Source organism: Cheilinus undulatus, linkage group 23, assembly GCF_018320785.1.
Source record: "Cheilinus undulatus linkage group 23, ASM1832078v1, whole genome shotgun sequence".
NCBI lineage: Eukaryota > Metazoa > Chordata > Actinopteri > Labriformes > Labridae > Cheilinus > Cheilinus undulatus.
In genome coordinates, this window is record NC_054887.1 from 26,272,043 (window position 1) to 26,294,499 (window position 22,457).

General features: G+C 39.6%; 1 protein-coding gene across 1 annotated transcript; it reads right to left on the reverse strand.

Annotated features, from left to right (window-relative positions):
- Window positions 1-2,496: 2,496 nt before the first annotated feature.
- myf6 (myogenic factor 6) lies at window positions 2,497-6,459 on the reverse strand. Its single transcript, XM_041780925.1, has 3 exons — window positions 5,918-6,459; window positions 5,463-5,556; window positions 2,497-2,865 (listed from the first exon to the last, which is right to left on the reverse strand). The coding sequence occupies exons 1-3, from the start codon at window positions 6,431-6,433 to the stop codon at window positions 2,756-2,758; spliced, it is 720 nt and encodes a 239-aa protein (XP_041636859.1). The 5' UTR covers window positions 6,434-6,459; the 3' UTR covers window positions 2,497-2,755.
- Between the last annotated feature and the right edge of the window lie 15,998 nt (window positions 6,460-22,457).

The window sequence follows — 22,457 nt, forward strand, 5'->3', positions numbered from 1 at the left end:
GCAAAAAGTGGAAAAAAAATGTGTAAAAAGGGGCAAATTGGGTTAAAAGTGTGCAAAACTGATTAAAACTGGCAAATGAAAGTGGCAAAAGTTGATGAAAAAGTGGTGAAAATGGGTAAAAAGTGTCACAAAAGAATATCTCTCTAATAGAAGCTTGACACACTCTTCAGCTTCAAAATGAAACTGTTAGCCAGTAGCTAGCACCAATACTGATCTATCACACATGCATTGATATCATCAGTAAACCACAACTGAAGAGCACCCATTCTCTGGTTTTGTCAGGGGCTCGGCCAATTCTGGGGGCAGGCCTGTGTCAACTGCTGGGAAAGTGTCGCCACACTAATGTCCCCAATGTCCAAAGATGGCCTGTGGCTTCTTTCCACCATGTCTTTCCCCACTCTCTAATCCCTACTCTACCCACCGTGCATCTCTATAAACAAAGGCATAAAAGCCAAAAATGAGTAGATGCATGTCCACTTAGGGCTTCCATATTTCTTATAATAAGACAAGAATTTTGACAAAAATGAAATTAAAAGGTTGAGTGAAGTAAACTGCAGTTCTAAAAGTCCTGGGCTTTATTTTTAGCTTACCTTCCTTCGTCACTAAAGCTGCAGACATATTTCTGTTCTTGATGTCTTTGAAATTCTTTGTTGCTGGATGTTGCATCAGTGTTTTATATTCAGATAAACCTGAAACTTGTGGCACATAAAGTGTTTTGTTGTGTTTGCCAGCCTGAGAAATGATAAAGAGTCCCAGAGGTCACCCACGGCTCCGTCACCCACGATGATCTAAGGGAGGCCAACATCATCAACAAACGCCCCCCCTTCTCATGTCAATACGCCACAAACAAGACTCACTGGATTTACATACCGTCAGCGTCACATCACTCGTTTTAATGGGCCGCCTGTAAACACTTTACTGAAGCAGGCGATGATGAATTCGGACCTGATGACTCACATAACTTCATCATCCCAGCAGGCTTTGCACTCAGGCCCAGTGCCCAAAGTTTCCATGTCCCATCGTATGAGAGGAGAGGAGGCTGGCTGTGTTTGGAGAGGACTCGAGTTTCTGTTGTGGGATCAGCGCTTGGAACGAAGACAGGCAGCCTGGCTGATAGTGAAATGGACCAGGGTGGTACAAACTGATTTAATACACTTCTTACAGACATGGATGATGATAAAACTTAAACTGGTAGTGTTTTTTTTTTTTTTTTTTAACTTTTTTTTACTTTTTATTTCGGAAAATCTGATATAATATGGGACATGAAACCCATATGGTTAGAGGGATCCCAGAAACACTCCTGTTGTCTCTTTTTTTCATAAATATGGCTAGTTGAACCAAAATTCAATTTATTATGCTCATATTATCCAGTAAATAAATTTGATTCTCTGAGTCTATAAGCAGATCATTTCTTTAAAATGTTACTCCAGTAAGTAAATGACAGGGGTTAGAGTGCAGACTGTAGCTCTCGGATGCTCCCTCTTCTAGGCTGTTACAATGAGACTCATATCGATCAAAACGGAAATACACGCTACATATGCTACCTAGCTATGTAGCTACATTAGCAGCATAAGCTACTTAGATAACAGAGCTACAAAGCCTACATAGCTAAAGCTCTTAAATTCATGGATATCAATCCTAATGAAGTTATGAAGCTAACATTAGCAACATAAGCTACATAACTACATTATCTATGTAGCTTACATAGCTGTGTAAGCTGCTTAGATAACAACGCTACAAAGCTAACTTAGCAAAAGCCAAAGCTAACAAAGCTCATGGATATCTATGATATTAAACCACAAAGCTAATGGTAGCCACATTAGCAACAGTTACATTAGCTTTGTAATCTTCTTAGATAACAGAAATACATAGCTAATGCAGCTATAGCCAAAGCTCACATAGCTCATGGATAGCTATACTAACGAAGCTTTGACGCTAAGGTTAGCTATGTGGCCTACATAGCTACATTAACTATGTTAGCTGTGTAAGCTAATTTGATAATGGAACCTTCCACAAAGTTCAACTTTTATCTCACCAGTCCACAGAACATCAGCATGATGGGTTTTCTGGGGGGGCAAACGTGAGACGAGTGTTTGTGTTGTGGTTTTGGCCATGGAACTCTCCCACTGGTGCCATTGTTGCCCAGTCTCTTTCTCACTGTTGAATCACGAACTCTGACCTTAACTGCATCAAGTGAGGTCCGCAGGTCATTGGATGTTCTGGATTCTTCTGTGCTCCTGTACTCCTGTAGAGTAATTTTGGTAGGCTGTCCACACTTGGGAAGGCTTACTACTATTCCAAGTTTTCTCTATTTGTGGATAATGGCTCTCACCTTGGTTTGCTGAAGTCCCAAAGCCTTAGAAAGAGCTTTGTAACCCTTTCCAGACTGATAAATGTCAATGACTGTTTCTCATCTGTTACTGAGTTTCTTTAGATGGCGAGCTACCAGAGTAGACTTAAAGAAGCCCAAACACAGCCTTGTACTGTACTGCAAAAGTAGCAATTTATTTCCTTGGTCAGCTATGTACAAATACTTAAATACAATGTCAGCTTTCTCAAAGAGTTTGTATGCTTCTGATATAAAATAAATAAATCTAAACATCATCATTTTTATAAAATATGTACAAATTTGTTGTTCCTGCTGTACAAATAGAGACACACAGAAACCAGAATGGCTAAAAATAGCGGAAATACTTTTCAGATAATAATGGAGAATACAATAATAGATTTAAGTCGATATATTCGCTATCAGTGTTTAGTTTTCAGAGACGTCCTCGTTGATACTGGCTTTTTCCTCATTGTTGATGCTGTCCACGATGGATGACAGACGGAGGAGGCTGGACGATCCAGAAGATTCACCGTTTCCTGAAATAAAAACAATAATTTGACTTTCAATTTACTTTAGTTACACGGTGTCTATTTTTCCTTTTATGTTCCAGCTACTAATCTCAAAAGTGAGACACCTTTTTGTTTCTTTAGACATTTTTAAGACTGGCAACAAGCACATCAGCACAACTCATATAATTCACATTTTCAATATTATTTATTCCAGAAGGATATGGATGAGGATTAGGGCCATGGGTGAGGGAAAAAAACAGATGCTGTGCACTTGGAGAAAATGTTGAAATTTCAAGAATTATGTGGAAATACAGTTTAGGAATAAAGACAATATGATGAGAAGAAGTCTAAATACAATTTTGGCATTAAAGTTGGGATTATAAGAGTAAAGTCAATGCACACTGTGTTTATGAGCTAAAATAGAAATAATCTTTTTGTTGAATCGATTATAAAATATAGTGGCACAAGTTCTTCCATAAAAGGCATTTTGTAGAGACAGTCACAGTTTGCTGTTTCTTATGGTCTAATAAGGCCTGGCTGCAACCCATTTATTTCTGATGGCCACCTTCATAGACTGTTCATCTGAGACACCATAGATCTCGGAACAGAAAAACACGCTAAAAACTTAAGAATTAAAATCAGATTAAACTTCAATTTAGAGTAAGGGTAAAGGTAAGGGTTAAAAGAGTTTAAACCAAACCTTAAAGGTAAAAAGCCTGCAAAATCTAATTACAAAACCTTTAATAAAGCCAAGGAAACAGTCTCCTTACAGAGAAAAAAACTTGTCTACCATGAAAACATTCCAACACAGCCGATGTAGCTTACATAGTTCCTTTAGCTGTGTAAGATATGGAGCTAAAGAGCTTACCAAACTACGTAGCAATTATGTAGTTACACTATCTGCATAGCAAAGTTAGCTTAAGCTGTGTTTGCTACAGCTCACCTTGCTTAAAGTAACTTAATTATAGATAACTGAGCTAAATTCCTAACATAGCTATGTAGCTAATGTAGTTGAAGCTAAGCTCACAAAGAAGCTATGCATTTATGTTATCTGCATAGCAAAGATAGCTTCAGCTTTGTTTCCTCAAGCTCACCCTGCTTAAAGTTACTTAGCTATAGATGACTGAGCTATGTAGCTAACATAGCTACGTTGCTAATGTAGTTAAGGTTAAGCTCACAAAGCAGCTATGCATCTACAGTATCTGCATAGTAGAGTTAGCTTTTCCTATGTTTGCAAAAGCTCACCTTGCTCAAAGTAACTCAGCTACAGATAACTTGGCTAAATTACTAACATAGCTATGTAGCTAACGTAGTTCAAGCTAAGCTCACAAAGCAGCTATGCATTTAAGTTATCTGCATAGCAATGATATCTTCAGCTTTGTTTCCTAGAGCTCACCTTGCTTAAAGTAACTTAGCTTACTAGATAACTGAACTATGTAGCTAACATAGCTACACTGCCAGTGTAGTTAAGGCTATGCTTACAAAGCAGCTATGCATCTAGAGTATATGCATAGCAGATTTAGCTTTTGCTATGTTTGCAAAAGCTCACCTTGCTTAAATCAACTTAACTATAGATAACTGTGCCAAGTAACTAATATAGTTACATGGCTAACTTGGCTAAAGCTAAGCTCAAAAAGTAGCTATGTAAGATGCTTAGCTACATAATCTACATAGCTAGATTAGCTTAAGCTGTTTGCTTAAAATCACATTGCCAAAGCTAACCAGGCTACATTTGTTTATGTATTACCATGAATTATGTTGCTAGTGTAGATATGTTAGCAATAGCTAAAGCAGCAAAGCTAAAGCAAGCCACTGTTTCCATAACTACTTCTAAAATGGATCCATCCATATTTTAATCCTGGATTAAATCTTTTCTCTATTTTATTTATGAAATGTTTCTTGGTCTGTACTGTTTGCAATGTGGTTATTTCATTTTAGTTGGACATTAGCTGTGTCCCAATTCAGGGGCTGCATCCTTCAGAGCCTGCATGTATAGATCACATGTATTACAATGGCTCCTCAAAGGCTGTCTCCTTACAAAGTCTCCTTCATATACCACCTCCAAATGCATCCTCCATTTTCTAGCCAACCAAGAATCTTTTTGTTGCATCCTTTTAATCTGAATATATATCCCAAGATTCATTTCACACCAGCTGAACAGCTCACTCAGAGGTTTGATAAACACAGCTGCAGGCATATTTCTAGCTAATTTTTGGATTACTTTCCACAGCTTCTTGTTATAATGCAACAGTAGTTGTAGTTCGATTTTAGCTGTACCCCAATTCAGGGGCTGCATCCTTCAGAGGCTGCATTTAAAGATCAACTGAATCAAACACTTATGCTAGCTTGGAAGTGGTTAGGGTTAGGGTTACGAATGAACAGATACATCAGTTTAACATCAGTAACAACCAATATTGGCTCTTTTGAGAAACATCAGCCATCACGCATGAGATCATAAAATCCTTAGACGATTGATTGCCTAGACTTCAAACCTTTGCTCTTTTCAATGTCCTTCCAGCAGCTAAAACCCATTAAAAAGTGTTGAATATTTTGTCAGTTCTTCTACATTAACAATGTTAAGTGTGACATCTGAATTGACATTTTTGCTGGATTGATGGCTGTACCTTCTCTCTGGTTCATCATGGCTGCAGTGGAATGATCAGCAGAGGTCGGCCAGGACTCTGAGGCCTTTTTCCAGTGGTAATCGTGACCAGACACCTGAAATAACACATTACATAATATCCATTATATTACATTCCATTTGTTATTTACTGATAGAACAAAGCAGCATTTTACCCACAGAACAACATTTCTAGAATATTTGAGACATGCTTTGTCTTGGAGGATCTTTAAGAATGACAAAGGAAACCAATGAGGCACATCAAGAATATCTTAAAAGCACAATGTTACTAAAAGAGCCACATTCACTAGCAGGAATATAATACTGGGTAATCAAAGCTATCTCTAGTCAACATAAAGTCATAGAAATACCAGAGGCACACTCCAAGACTCTTAAGGAATATCATGGGCATACTAGTGGATGCCTCCTCCTGAGTTTTGGTGTCCAGTGTCGGCTTACACTGTGTTCTTTGGCATCAAAGTTTTGTGAAGATCCGTTCTGCATTTTCTCCTGCTCGTCCAGTGTCTGCAGCAGCTCCTGCAGCCTCTCGATGTAGCTGATAGCACTGCGTAAAATCTCCACCTTTGGTAGCCTCTGGTTCGGGTTGGCCACCGTCTTCCTCTTCAAAGCGTCGAAGGCCTCGTTGATCTTCTTCAGCCTCCTCCTCTCCCTCAGCGTGGCCGCCTTGCGTCTGTCCGTCGGCGCAGATTTCCTTTTGCAGATCTTACAGGCCCACATGAGGCACTGGCCCTCACAGTGCGCTCGAAGACCGGGGGGAGCAAGGACGTGCTCCTCCCCGCTGCTTTCCCCTCCGGTTTCTGACGGAATAGTATCCTCATTCAGCGGGCTGTCATTGCCATTGTAAAGCGGGGACACCCCCGCCATGTCCAGGTGCTGCAGTGGTCCATGATCCCCTTCTTCCAAGTAGCGCAAATCATTGAAAAGATAAGTGTTGGTCTCAAAAAGGTCCATCATATTGTGGCGTCCCTTGCTCTGTTGTGACAGCGGGACTCTGTGGCATTTAAACAGAGCAGCAGGACACAAGTCACCAGGATTATATATAGAATGTGAAACTCTATCCAACACTCGGGCTGTCACACTGCATCCGCCATCTTTTTTTTTTCTTCAACGGCTCTTTACAACCTGTCTGACTTTGTGGAGGAAATGTACATACACATATACGCATGCATGAAGAGCTGCAGAAGCTATTGAAATGTCACCTCGGGTTTCATGACAGCTGCTTTAAATATCTGCAGTTGAACAAAATGGCAACACAGAAATGTTTCCTACAGAGGAAGGAAAGTGAAAGACATGCTGTTGGGTAGTCCTGAAGGTCAATGGATTATTAGTGGTAATAGTGGTACTTTAATATGACAAATATGCCAAAATAATCCAAATTACCAAAGCTATTAAAGCTGCTTTTTTGCAAGGTTGTGCCTCGTGCACCAAAAGGTCAACTTTTCCAGCCATTCAGCATCACAGTTTGTCTCATAGATTCCTTGCGTTTTATGAGCATAGTCAAGAACAACCCCTAATTCACAAAAAGTTAAAAGAGAAAAAGAAACTCACTCACTTCCCCCCAGAAAAGTGAAAGTAACTTAATAATCATAAAAGCAACAACATAAAAAAAAGTTTCTACAATACCAAGTAAAATACACAATTTGAAGTCATTTTAGATTTTTCTTATATGACTTCATGGCTTGCACTCTTGGTGTCATTTTGGTTGGCCAACCACTCCTGTGAAGGTTCCCCACTGTTCCCAGTTTTCTCCATTTGTGGATAATGGCTCTGATTGTGATTTGCTGGAGTCCCAAAGTCTTGGAAATGGCTTTGTAACCTTTTCCAATCAGATTTCAATCACTTTTGTTCCTCTAGTATTTGCGTCGGCCATTTTGTTTTATTCTTCTTCTGGCTATCTCCTCCTTCATACTTTGTTGTATCGACACCAATCAAACTTTTAAAAATTCAGTTCCTTCGTAAGTAGACTGCTATGACTTTTCTTATTTCTAACCTTTATAATTATTAAAATATAACTATTTTCATGCTATTTTCAGCTATTTCTATGCTTTTCCGCCATTGAATGCAATTTTCAGCTACTTTTAGGCCAAAATCAGCTATTTTTACGCTATTTTCAGCTACTGTAAGGCTATTTTCAGCCATTTTTTAGACTCCTTTCAGCTATTTTTATCCTTTTGTGAGCTATTGAATGCCATTTTCAGCTACTTTTATGCCGTTTTATGCTATTTTTTTGCTGTTTTCAGCAGTTCTTCCACAATTCAGCTCTCAGCATCCCCATGCAATTTCAGCTGAAATCGCAATTTTGATCTAGTTTATTTAATTTCCTTGGATTCTGGCACGATGTGTTTCTTTTTAAGGTCTTGTAGCCTACATCACTTTGTCTGACAGCTTCTGTTTAAGTGATTTCTTGATTCAATTAATCTGGCAGTAATCAGGTCTGGGTGTGGCCAGTGAAATTGAACTCAGCTGTCAAAGAACTGTGGTTAATCACAGTTAAGTCATGACTCAACAAGGGGAGTAATTACTTTTTCACATAGGGCCAGATAGATTTGGATTTTTCCCCCTAAATAAATAAAATCATTATTTAGAAACTGCATTTTGTATTTACTTGGGTTATCTTTGTGAGATATTAAAATTGGTTTGATGATCCGAAACATTTAAGTGTGATAAATATGCAAAAAAATCAGGAACCAGAAGGGGGGCAAATACTTCTTCATGGCATTGTACAATCTGGCAGTCCAAAATGTGTCCTATTCATGCTTTTAACGTACTTGTAAAGCAAAAACACATGCTAAATTTTATAGGTTAAATTTTCAATCAAATGTAGTGGACTCTATATAGATAACATCCAAGACTGTACAGTCCTGTCCATTTACTTCAGACGTGTTGTGCTTTAGCCTGCAGGAATGGCATGTCCAATTGTAACCTGTTAGAAATCCCAACATAGATCGGCTGGAATGTGCAGAGTCAAAACAGCTCAGAGAAACACATGTCCAGGAGGTTATAAATAGAAATGTGGCACATTCATCTCGGATTCATAAAGGAGATTAAAGCCGGTGAGGAGGTGATATATAACCAGAGGCATTTTTCCCCCAACCTTGAAAGGTTCATGTTCTTCACAGGAGAGATGAGAGGGATTCCTATTTTTGTGTGACTGGGTGTTTTACTTTTACCCTGCGGATGTTCCCCCCCTCACCACTCAAGGTTTCGGTTACGATGTTGTGGAGGGCTGAGAGTCACGGGTGCTTTACATCACTTCTCAGGGTGTCAGAAATACTATTAGCAGTAAACATGGAATCAATACACTTGACTGTAACGTGACATTTTCACAACAAGCAAGTCATGCTGTATGGCATTTTATTAAGAGCGGAAAACATCAAATTTATGTCAACCTGCTGGTAGTATTTCCAGGTAAGAGTTTTTGATGTGTGATAATATAAAATTTCCCTTTGGCATAGAAGCCTGAACCTCTGTACGTAAAATAAACCCCTTAAAGACACTTCTATTAAGAACCAAAGACACAAACATGTTGGATCGATTCTACTCCACTTTGTATCAGCAGAGATCACAGAAATGGGACCAGTGGTCAAGGTCATCTCTTATTTCATTTAATTCTGCCTTCATTTCAACAGACCACATTTAAGTATGGACGGAAAGACAGACATACTATTCTCATTGCATAGTAAAAATACAATGAAATTTTGTTTGGCAGTCTCCTCTGTAGCAGCAAACACAGTCGTCCAAGCAGTGGTCAGTATTCCGCAGCCCCATGTCCCATCTCCTGTTGATCAGGGCCGCTCTTAGCCTAGCCTGCAGCCAGGCTCATTTTCCCCACTTCCTCCTTCTCGCACAACACCTTCTCTGTCTCCTCCCCACCTGGCTGTAGGTGTCGTGCTGCCTCCACATCCTCCTCCTTTCAGTCCTGTTCTTCAGATAATCTCCATTGGGAAAGATGCTTGCAGTAGTCAAAGAATCAGTCTCTTATACACAGAATGTCAGGTCTGGTATGAGTGTGGGGCTTTGTTTTGCTGCTAGTGATGGAGCACTGGTCAGCTGTGTCAGTACACACCGCTGCCATGCTACTTCAAAATGTAGCATTCAGTCATCTCCTGTTAAACAGGCAGGGTTCCATAGCAGTATTAGCAGTTGTTAGCTTTAAAGCTAGCCAGGAGTTGTAGTTGAAACTGAGGTCTCCTTTTTTGTCTTTTTTGCATTTTTCTTGATAGAAATTTCCCGTTCTTTCTCTCAGAGGTGTCCTGGATTATCCATCTTGTTTGTTGTCATGGGTTTCAACATTTGTTGTCCACGTAATTGTGAAATAACACTATAATACCAAGATATAGCTCAAGAGTGCATCTTTCTTGCTGCCAACTGCTCTGGTTTCCCGGCAACAATACAATACAATGTATGAAACAAATGTTATGATATGATACAACATTAAAGTACATGTATTTAAATACAACATGAGGATAGGCTACTTAATGTATGTGGAAACGTGAAGTTGTTCTAGCCTCAGCACGGTGGTAGCTCAGGTTGTGTATAAATGATAAATGCTGGGTATGAAATCATGTCATTTCAACACTAATCTGCTATATTTTGACTTAAACAGCAGTGAGTTGAAGTCATGCGCCTTGTATAACTAACCCATCACAGCTGCCTTAGAGGCTCAGTCAGTCACGTTTGTAATTCCTGCAGTGTAAAAGCATGGGCCATGGTGTTCAGTGTTCATGCTTGGAATTTCTCTTGATGGAATTCAACTTTCTTCTATGGTTCAGGGCATCAAATGTGTGAATTTTCATGAGCTGGTTGGAGGAGCTGAATCAGCACTATTTTATGTATGAGACTGGGGAATGACTCCTGTTTACATGGAGATGTGAGGTAAGGTAATGTCTAAAGAAAATGGTGCAGCTTTTAGTGCAGTTAAACCACACATACTGTACAATCACATACATTAAAACCTTAGAGTACTGAATGTGTATAAATCTAGTTGATAGTAGCATTTAATCAACTATGCACTGCATCATATATTGTTGGTTTCCTTTGTTGTATTCTTATATAGGATGAGTCTGTTGTCATATCTCTAGAAATATGTACAAAAGAGAATTGTGTGATGAAAGGTGTTGTTCTCTGAGTGCATTCTGCCAGGTATGATGGATTCTGAAACCTGCAGTCACCCTAAAAGCCAAAACAAAACCACTGTTGCATTTCTTGTTACTGACACTTTTAATTTTCTAGTAAAGAAATACTCACGCTGCAAAGGGGAAAATGACAAATGATGATAAATGAGCCACATATGGTACCAATATTGGATAATCTGTTCTTCAAATGGCTTTGTAATCACATATATTGCACTGAAGCTTTTCTAAAGAGTATAATTAGCATTAATAACTGAGTTGAAGGCTCGGTGAAGGAAGACTTCTTGAGGAGGCTGGAGTCGTGTCCCTGCTGTTCATTTGCTCCCTGGGGCTACTGTGCATCCTGAACTGGACCATAAATTCCCGTCAGTGTCAAGGGGTTGACGCTTCAGCTGTCAGGGAGAATCATGGGATTGCCTGAGTAGAAACTCAAACTGGAGGATCTGGCCTCTCAGGCGAAGAGGTGGAGTCAGGATGGACTGTGGGAAGTGTAAATCTGTCCAGAATCCAAAGAGGCCTGGAGTCAACAGCTCTGCAGGCTGAACTCTGAATATTAACACTGAAAACTAATGAATAAAACTGAGAGTAGGTCTGTATTTAAGAGAGGGCACGGTAGGGCGATGTCAAAGTTTGCTACACCACATCAATTCTTCCAAAGTTGATCCAAACTGAGAACGAAATGTACCATTTTTTAAATTAATTTAGGTGGGATGTATTTCATGAACACCACAATGACACAAACTTAAAAGCTAACAAATTCATAACTTGCTAGCTAGCTAAAGTTACTTAAAGCTAGCATGCACTGAAATAAAAATGGCCCAAATAAATAAGAAAAAGCTTGATGAGGTGGCAGAAATTCACACTTTTGGTTCTAAAAACAGTTATGCATTTCACAGAATAATACTATTGTCTTTTGAGAATTTAAAGCATACTAGCTAGTCCGAAAGATTTAGCTTAGCACCAGCGCAAAGAGAGAATTAATTTTCTCAATTTAGTTTTGATTATCAGGTATACTTTTAGAAATATCCAAGGTAGACTTACCACAAGCTACGAAACGATGCCTCTGTAGAAGACAGAAGTTCATTAGACATCGGGCTCTCTTGAAGAACACTTAATTTATTCACAATGCCAGCCAAATATACAACAAAACCCACAGTCCTATAGCGTCACAGCAATGTATCTGATTGGTGGGGTCTCCGATATCCATGAAAATGTCTATCAAGCCTGAGAACAAAGACTGTCGGCTGTTGATGAAGACGAGTGTGCACTCAGAAATAGCAGACTTATTGTGCAAAGACCGCTAGGTATGATGCAAAAATCCGCCACAGAAGCTTTAGGTTTTTTAACATTAAGTCTGAAGACAATACAGCTAGTCTAGATTTGAGGAATGTTAACAAGACGTACCTAAAAGCAACTTTAAACTTCATGATTAATATCTTGTTTGAAAAACAAGTAGCACATTAAACTTTGAGGCAGAACAAGAGCTACATGTAAGGCTAAGGCTAGTAACTGTAGCTTAATTTTACAACAAAACTCACTTCAGCTAGCCTAATGTTAACAAAAAGCCACCATCAACAATATCTTCAGCACTCTTAGTAGTATTATAAACTTGGTTGTAAAATTATTCATCAAGGAAATAACTAGTAAAACAGTGTAAAACAAAGACGGGGGTTAGCATAAAAACAAGCACCAAACGCAAGGCCGTAGCTAGCTCCATTGTCGTTATTTAGCTTGAGGGCAGGAGGCAAATGGAAAAAGTCTAGCTCTTACAAATGCAGACTTAAGTTAGCAACATTAAGCTATGCTCTAATTCTGAATTATCTTGACTAAAAACATGCAGAAACCATATTGTTGAAACAACCACTACATAAAAAGGTTAAGCTAACAGTATTAGCTTATCTTAGCATGAAAACTGGTAGGAAACAGCCAGACTAGCTTTAAGGACTGTTCACAAAACAATGGATACCCACCTCTCCCACAGGGATTTGTACAAAAGGGGAGAGGAGAGGGGGCAAAAGGAATAAGTACAAATGACCAACGAAGAAGAAAACAAAGGCAGGAGGAACTACAAACAACAACACAGTGCATCATGGACCAAGGAGTTTCTCTCAGGCTGATACAGAACGGTTAAATGCCAGGTAATTTTGTGTAACAAAAAATACTGAACTACAGAGGTGCATTTTGACCCTGTTACATTTACAGCAAAACTCACTCCAGCTAGCCTAATGTTGACAAAAACCAACATCAATAATATATTCAGCACTCTTAGTAGTATTATAAACTTGACTGTAAAATTATTCGTCAGGGATATAACTAGTACAACAGTGTAAAACAAAGACGGGGGTTAGCATAAAAACAAGCACTAAACGCAAGGAGTAGCTAGCTCTATTGTTGTTATTTAGCTTGAGGGCAGGAGGCAAATGGAAACAGCCTAGCTTTTACAAATGCAGACTTAAGTATTGGCAATTTTAAGCTGTACTCTTATTCTGAATTACCTTGACTAAACACATACAGAATCCATAGTGTTGAATCAACTACTAAATAGAAAGCTTAAGCTAGTAGCATTAGCTTATTTTAGCATGAAAACTTACAGCTCACCTTACATTATTAAGATATGGTAATAATCCTTCAACCAGAATCTTAAGCAGGCTTATATCTTTATTATACAAACAACTAAGTTAAAATGAAGTATAACTGAACAGTAGACTGGTGTCTAAACAACCTCTTTATAAGGCTAAAGCTAGCCATGTTTAGCATAAGGACCACACGCAAGAAGAGACACCAAGCTGGATTTTGCCAAGAAGATAAATATAACCTACAGAATCTTTAAAAAAGACATGCCTAGAAGAATATTTCTTTATCTTTTCAAAAGCAAAGCTATTTTTTACTTGCTATGCCAACATAAACTAACTTATCCCTGGTGGCAGGACATTCAAAAAGATTAATTCATGTTTAACAGAATCTTAGTTTTACAGCCATACAGCCTCATAAGTCTTACTTGTTTTTGCATTATAGGCTACATTAACAATCTCTCAGCATGTATGAGGCAATAAACTCCAGAAAGAAAGCAAACAGTTGTGTAAAATGCGTCAAGCTAGTTTATGTCTCCCTGCGTTCCTGCCTCCAGCCGTATGTAATTCATGAGGAGGTTTAAAAAGTCTCTCTGCTCATTGGCAGATCTGCGATATTTCCAGCTGTAAAGTAGGACATGATCCCAGCAGGGACGGCCAGTATCTCTCAGAGCACTCGCACATTCAAACATTTTTTTTATAAGGTGAATAATTGATCAGGAACTGGGAGAGAAGTGAGAAAGATATAATGATAACCGTGGGCTGCAGGCTTTGACACTGCTGATCAAATCTGCCTGTAAGAGGGAACAGAATATTCCAGCATTTCTGTATAGTCATTTTTTAAGGCACACAAGGCAGACAACTTCACAGTATAATATGAATTTTCACTTTGATTTTTTCAAAGAAATTATTTGTATGAACTGCTTTTGTGATGATGGTTTTTATGCTCTTCCATCTTAATTTATTTTTTTAAGAGTGAGTCATCTTTTCAAGGTTCATGCTTTGGTACTTTGTAAGTAATGTTGTAATATAATGTAGTTTGCATGTACACTGCTTTATGGTACAGTGGCATTTTTGTCGTCTTTAACAGTTAACGTCCACTGGCATGGTTACAGTGCCCTCTGAAAGGCCTTGCAAATGATCAGTGGCACTAGCGTTAACAACCTGACTAACATTCACCTCGTGGTCCTGGTCTAATCAGCTGTTGCTGCTGGCATGGGTAGACTAACCTGATGCCAGGTAGAACAGCGGTTCTTAACTGGTCAGTTGGGACCCAAAAGTGGGTCACAAAGCTCTTTCAAATGAGTCGCAAGTGTGTGCCAGGAAAAAATGAGGCAGAAATTCTATATACAGAAGCCTTAAGTAGACATATGGTCAATTTATAATTTATTTTTAGGTTTTCCTTTGGTTACGAGGAAATTTCAGTATTTGTTTCAAACTTTCTACTCATTTATCTCCTTCTGGTTTTACTAAGATAACAAGGAAATTCTTTAGGAAATTACAAATGCTGTCTTGGAAAATTTGAGTAAAATAAGATGCATGTTTTTTCTTCTGTAATGATATCCTTTTAAATCTTTTTATTTTGTCTTGTCTCTTTATTCCACGTTTTTTTTTAGGATCCAAAATTTTATTAGATAAATTTGAGAGGTTGAACATTTTCCAAAACCTGTGTCGCGATTTCTCTTAAGGTGGATGTGGTGGGTCCTGATGTCCAACCAGTTGAGAACCACAGAGATAGACTGTTTCATATATCCAAAGCATGGATGTATTTCACATTCATCAGGGAAACCTCCTATAAAAAGTGTTTGGGATGGGCAAGACTCTTCAAAAAATTCTCAGGAGGTGATCAGGCAAACGTTTTGTCCGTTACATTCATTGTGGGCTCATCAGAGAGACAAGACAAAAAGAGGTAGTAGAGGCAGTGGGAACCTGCGTTGTGGTAGATTATGAGCAGAGTAGCTTGTTGGTGAATGAAACTCATGCCAAGGAAAGCTTTCAAATGTGGCTCTTTGCTCGCGTTTTAATAAAAAAGTGGCCCACTTCTGATAAAACTGCCGCCATACTTTAGCTACATCTGAGCTTATCGCTACACAAGTGGCAGCCATTGTTAATAACAGCTTCCAGTACATCCAAACCTTGCCTGTAGCTACTGCCTCGTTCTCGACGAACGAAGTTCTGGTCCGTTTTCAGACCTGGCACAATCATTTCAGATTGAAGCTTTGCAAGATGGCAGATGTGGAATCTGGACAGTCCATCTGCTTTGCAAGGTTATGTATAATCTGTCTGACAATGAGGTGGTCTGGTCTTACACTGAAGTTCAATTTTCCTGCCTGTAACTCTACAGAACAAAACTAACAAAACACAACAAATGTCTATTATTTTTTTTTAGAAGATAGGCTTCCTAGGACCCAAATAAAAAAGTGTCAAAATAATGTCACTGTAAATCAATTTGAGTGATAAAGAGACAGCCAAAGAGGCCTCTTACTAAAAGACCGTTGTATAAACTATCCACGATTAAGTTTGTCTTCAAAGCTTCACCTGAGGGCTTGGACTGAAAACTGAGTTGAGTCAAGCTTTGGAAATGCACCACAATTCACCAAATCCATCCCTCTGCAGTCTTGACACAGAATTACTTGACTTTTTCCCAATGAATTTTGTGTAATAAAATGGCATGCCCACTGTGTAGAGGGCATGGAGAGTCCAGGCTTTGTCGCTCAGTTGTCCATGCTCGACTTACCCCAATAAATGTAATCACAAACTTGATTTTTTGATTAATTGGAGTTTATCAGGTCCTGGTTGAATGAGCATTAACTTCATTTTTCCTCCCTTTTGTTCATCTTAAATTTCCGGAGTTAGAAAAACCCCTTCGTGCCTGCAGTATCATGTTGTCTAACAAGTCGTCACCATGTGGTTTTTCTCTTTCCAGCGAGTGTTAGAAATGGGATCCAGTTAGGACCAGTGCTGACATGGAGGTCACAAACAGAACTGATAATGAACATGAACTGTAGGACCTCGTTTTTCTCCGCCCCCCCATCACACACCTCTTACCCCCCACCTCTGCCATAGTTTAAGTGCACCTCCTGTCTTGGACGGGCTGCTGCACTCTCATTGGGCTGTTTGAGAGGAAACTGTGATCACCGTGACCGACACACCGTATATAACTCAGCTCTACACCTGGGATATGAATTAGCCTATCAAGGGTTAAGTACCTCGGTCATGGGCCTGATGACAATGCCTCACCTGGGGTCTCAGCTCTTTGACCTTGAGGGTCTCAAGTCCTCTGACTCAGTCTGGTGGAAACTCAGGCTCATATCTCAATAAAGTTATGCTTTTCATAACTGATGTCTGGTTGGGACACTCAGGAAAAAAAGTTACACCACATTTTCATCAGAGATTTGTCCACAGGATGAAAGAAAACAGAGATGAATCATTTTAACTTCTTCTGCTTTATTGAACCAGAGATTTGTCAATTCAGTACCTTTATATGACATCTAAAAAGTCGATTTATTGTGTTTATCCAACTAAAACTGGCCTTTTAAAACACATTCAAACATGTTGGTCCAACTTAAATGGCACTAAGATGTTTTTCTTGAAGTCTTGAATGTATACAGGAGCCTGTATAAATGTCTAAATATGAATTTTGTATTGACCCGTTTCAGAAGTTGATACCCGAACAGTGCCTTTCCTACTAAGCTTTTTTAGCTTTAGCTGAAGGTGACATAGCTGCACAAGTTAAATAGTTAATATGAGTATGTAAGCCAGTGTAGCTAAGTTAGCTTTAGCACCCTGAGCTTTAGTGAAGGAAGCTGAAGCTAACTTAGCTACACTAGCTACATAATTATATATATATACATGTCTGAAGATTTATGTTTGGGGCTTTTTATGCCTTTATATATTTATTTATAGATTAGGACAGTGGATAGAGTCTGAAACAGGGATGAGAAAGTGGGGTTGACACATGCGGGAGAGAAACCACAGTCTGGACTTGAACCTGGCCTCCCACGTTCATGGGAATGACATAACCACTAGGCCATATACGCCCCTACATAGTAAATATTACTATGTAAGCCAATGCTAAATTAGCTTTTAGCTATGTGAGTTTAGTAAACATAGCTAAAGCTAACATAGCTTTGTAAACTACGTAGATAATGTAGCTACATAGCTTACGTAACAAACTTTAGCTTCGTAGCTTTATTAGTCTAATTTTTTAAATGAAACTTTATTTAATATTTTCTCCACAACGTTATATATAAACATAGACACATGAAATGAAATAAAATGAATTTACGTCCAGATGTCCATGAGCTTCGTAGCTACTATGTAGCTTACACAGCTAACGTAGCTACTTAAGCTACCGTAAGCAGATTGTTTTCTCAGCTTTAATAAATATTTTATAATCAGGGTTTTCAAGGTCAGGTTTTTAAATTCCCTGACATAACCAAAAGTTTAATCTGATTTTATTTTAAAAGTTATTTGCATTCTGCCTGCACACCAGGCAAAAAGGTTAACCTGTCAGTTAAAGTAGACATCAAACTTAGTGTATGTAAACATTTGCTGATCACAAGTGCTTGTGTGCAGGTTCATTTTGAGCTTTAATTTGCTAACTTTCCTCCATTTCCATAAATTCCAAACCGTTGTTCTTTACTTCCTGCCTCCCATCTGACATTTTGTGTCATCAAGATTGCACATCTGCAGGTAAGTTACAGATGGGATCATCAGTTTTACATAATTTGGCTAATTTTAGCTAGTCAAGTTCTAGCATTATTTTGGTACACAAGTTACGGGCTACTCTGCCTGTAGCACATTGACCTCTAACTGTGCATGCAACCGCCAGTATTGGGCTTTAAAATATGCATTGCAAACCAATGTGGTCATCACAGAGACACTTTTGAACAGATCTTTGTTTGCAAAGTAAAGATAAAACACGGACTACAATAATGAAGGCATCTTCTTGCAGTCATGTGGCAAAGAAGGCTATAAACAAAGCTACAACAGGTGGTCGCTGCAAATTCCTCCTTCCTGCCTACTCTGCTTGTCGGCCACTTTCATTGCCAGCCAGAAATAACTTCAGATGTCAACCCAGTACATGCAATTATTAGCAGAGGTAATCTTCCTTAGCAAGACTCCTTTTCCTTCAAAATCCATTTACATCCCAGAGATTACTGTGCAAAGCCAGTAATGAGACGCCTCTAACCAAAAATTCAAGCCTCTATTACTGCTCACAGTGAATATTTTTACCCCAGCTAACAACCTTTTCCCCCCATGACTTAATTCTGAAAGTGCTGAGCAGAAAATTGACAAGATGTTAATCATATCGCCTCGAAGTGCCGTTTCTATCACCTTACCGTAAGGGAGAGTTATCATTTATGTTCAGGAAAGTTTCATACCTTTAAGGCTGACATAAATGTTGTGTTTTTGCTGAAATTGCCATTTAATTCACAGCTGAAAGACACTTTGCATTTGAGGATTAGACAGGTTGCCAGGGTGCCATGTATGGGGCATCCAAGTCTCACAAAATGCAAGAAAATGCACTCTGCAGGAAGTGGTGCCACACACTGTGTCTTACAAGAAATGCAAATGTAGCTGCTGTTGTGTTACTTTCATGATATGGAGTCTTACAACTTAAGGCCTGTATGCACAGAGTTAAAGGCATAAAATTCCTCCCCACACAGGGCTGGAGAGGTGCCAGTCCAGGCTAAAGTCTTGCACAAACAACGGCTCCCCAAGCTCCAAGAGTCAGCGTCACCACCACGACTATGATACCATCTCATAGCTAATCTCTTTGGCCCGGCTCCTTCTAACTCACTGACCAGACTCAAACAAAGCCATCTCTGGAGCTAAGCTAACAGACGGCTCCTCTCACTCGTGCACTGAGCTGTCGGGTTAGACGGGTTGGGCTTGGGTTTCAAAGGCGGGGAGGAGGGGGAAGGCAATGCTGATGGCATCTGCCCTCTCTCTGGTGGACGACACAGGGATTCAGTTCAAAGGCCGGGCCGGCTGAAGTACATCAATTAGCGAGGGAGAACTTGCCTGGTTGCTTGCTAACTCTCTATGACCTCAGAGAATTACACTATAAGGCATGATAAGAGCGTTGCACCCTGGTTGGACAATGTCAATACCGCCTTGCAAATGGGCCGCTATTGATGGATCGGCTTAAAAGGTTGTGGCTGCAAATGGGGGCAAAGAATAATAACTTGCAACAACAACTAGCTGAGCAGATTTGGCCAGCTGTTCTGATGTTTCTCCACCGATGGCTTCCCTTGTAACAAACGCTGAGAATAGGCTTATCAGCCGACAGCCGATGGTGATTTAGTTGGGAGTGATCCGAAGGTCCCTCCTGATTGATTCTGTCCTCGTTCAGGAGAGTGATGGATTAGATTAGCCGTTGAGTGCAGTGCGTGTGCGTTTTGGGGTTTTATCCTTGTCTGACTTCCAGACTGAGCCACTGACCGGGACTTAGAGAGGGCACTGGCCTTGACCTGGCAGCAGACGATAGCAGACCTCTCGTCTGGCCGGCAAGGTGAGACGTTGACCTTGTTGCCCCCTGTCTGGTCATCTGTTTCACTCTGGCCCTTATTCATTCATGCACTTTGTGACAAGTGTCTTGTCTGACAGGGCAAAATGTTAGAGAGGTGCTTCTCTAGAGTGGACATTACTCCACCAAGAGTGTGAAAATTGAATTAAAATTAAAAGATGAAGCCGCTTTGATGTCGCCGCCCTGTAAACGATACGCCGGAACATCGCTATCACTAACATCACGCCGCCTCTGGGAGTCGGGGGATGCAGCCTGCGATAACACCAGAATGAATCCAATCATGAGCGAGTGTGACTGTAGCTGTGGCAACCACGCTGACAATGATCCCCCAATATTAGTCTTTCCTGAAGTGTCTGAGCCTAGAACAAAGCGTGTTTTGTTACAATGAAAATTGGGCTCTTGAATATCAACAAGGCTGGACTTTTGGTGGTGGGGAAGGGGGGATAAAGTCCCCGGCTCCAAGAGAAACTAACAGGATATTGATGAATATGTCTGTTGACGAGAGAAGAGGGGCTCTGCTGCGCTGTATAATTGGTTATATGGGGGCTATCATTAAAACAACAGATAGAAGAGGGTATTCATGCTCTGGTTGGATGCAGGGAATAACATGATAGCCATGTAGCTGTAGACAGCCATGTTTGGCTCAACCATTATGATGAGCCTTTGTCACCCAAAACCAGAGTTTTATCCTCCTGATTCAGAGACATAAACCTTCTTCCAAAGGCCTGTAATCCAGAATAAACATAACTTATAATGGGCTTTCTGGTTGTCTTTTATCTTCAAGATATCTACAATAACACAGAGCTTGTTGGTCAAACTCTAAACTCATATGAAAAAAATGCTCATTATAAAATGCTTCTGGCTTCCCCAGCTTCAGCGTGTTTATTGGATGTCTAGTCTTCATAGGAAAATAAATTAACTTTCAGAAAAGTTTGAACTGTTATTGGCATTTAGGTAGTTCATAGTGACCTAACAATTCAAAAACTTACAGATAGTTTCTCCAATATCATATATGATTACTTCCAGGCCATTTCTAAGGCTTTGGGACTCCAGCAAACCACCATGAGAGCTATTATCCACAAATGGAGAAAACTTGGAAAAGTGGCCAACCTTCCCAGGAGTAGCCAGCCTACTAAAAACACTCCAAGAGCACATTGACGACTCATTCAGGAGGTCACAAAAGAACCCAGAACAACATCTTAAGATCTGCATGCCTCAATTGACTCAGTTAAGGTCGGTAAGTTATTGAATTTAGGTATTTCAATCAGTAATTCAGTTTCCATTTACAAACATTTGTGATACTAGATGGATTGTTCTGAAAAGATCAGTCACTTCAAGCTGGATCAATGACTGTTGAGTCATATTATGCGTAAAAGTCACCAATGCTGGGCTGGTTCCATAGCTTAACAGAATGGGTTTCCATGGCCGAGCAGCCGCATGCAAGCCTCACAGCACCAAGTCCAGTCCCAAGCATGGGATGGAGTGGTGTTTCATAATTACATCTACTATAACTCTGTAAAACAGATGAGTAACTATGAACAATTTTACCCACGATCTCATTAAGATCCACAAGGGAGGATGTTAGTGAAAATGGGCTTCATGCTAAGAAGATTGTATCACTTAAATGCATTTTCTCCACTGTTGGATATGTGCCCTTTCAGGTTTTGTCCATGGAGAGATCATCCTAGGGGCATTTTATCATTTATTGTCCACAGGAAGGACAGCATGGAGGGCAATTCACAATATATTGTCCATTCCAAAAGCACCCTTTAGGGCACTTAGTCAAATTTTGTCCACACAAGGGAACTTCTGAGGGCACTCAAATTATGTCGACTCAGAAGTTACTTCAGAGATACTTTGTCAACTTTTGTCCAATCAAAGTGCACTTTGTCAAAATAATATCCACTCAGAAGACACTGAAGAGAATGCTTTTTCAAATAATGTCAAATAATATCCACTCAGAGGGCCCTTTAGGGGGCACTTTGTCCAATAATGTCCACTCAGAGGGCCCTTTAGAGGGCACTTTGTCATATTATGTTCAATCATTGAGTACTCTGTCAAATAATGTCCAATCAGAGGGCACTAAAGAGGGCCCTTTGTCCAATTGTGTCTACTCAGAGAGCACTTTGTCAAATTATAACAACTCAGAGGTCACTACAGAGAGCACTTTGTCATATTATGTCCAATCAGAGGGCCCTCCAGAGGGCCCATTGTCAAATAATGTCCACTCAGACAGAACATAAGAGGGCAGTTTGTCAAATTGTGCCTACATAAAGGGCATCAAAGAGGGCACTTTATCATGTTTATCTATTTATAGGGGCCCCAAAGAAGGCAACTTTGCTGGGATTTTGAAAACATTAGGGCAACAAGGGGGGCAATTGATTGCCCCTCCTCCCACTGAGTCTGCCAATGTAGCTTCTCATTTCATATCCTATTGTATCCCATCTTAATGCATTATCATCAAAGTATTGTATTAAATCATATTGCATCACATTTTTCATATTAAATTGTATCCTATTTTATCTTACAGCATTGCATCAAATAATATGGTATATTGTAAAACAACGTAACATATCACATGACTTATATCATCATATCATATTGTATCAGTGTCTTGCATTACACTGCAGTTCCCACATCTTGTAAACAATCATTTTGTTTTAATGTTGTTAAGTGTAATACTAACTTTTGTTGGAAACTACTTCTCATGTCACCCCAAATGGCTTGAAAAAAGAGGAGTA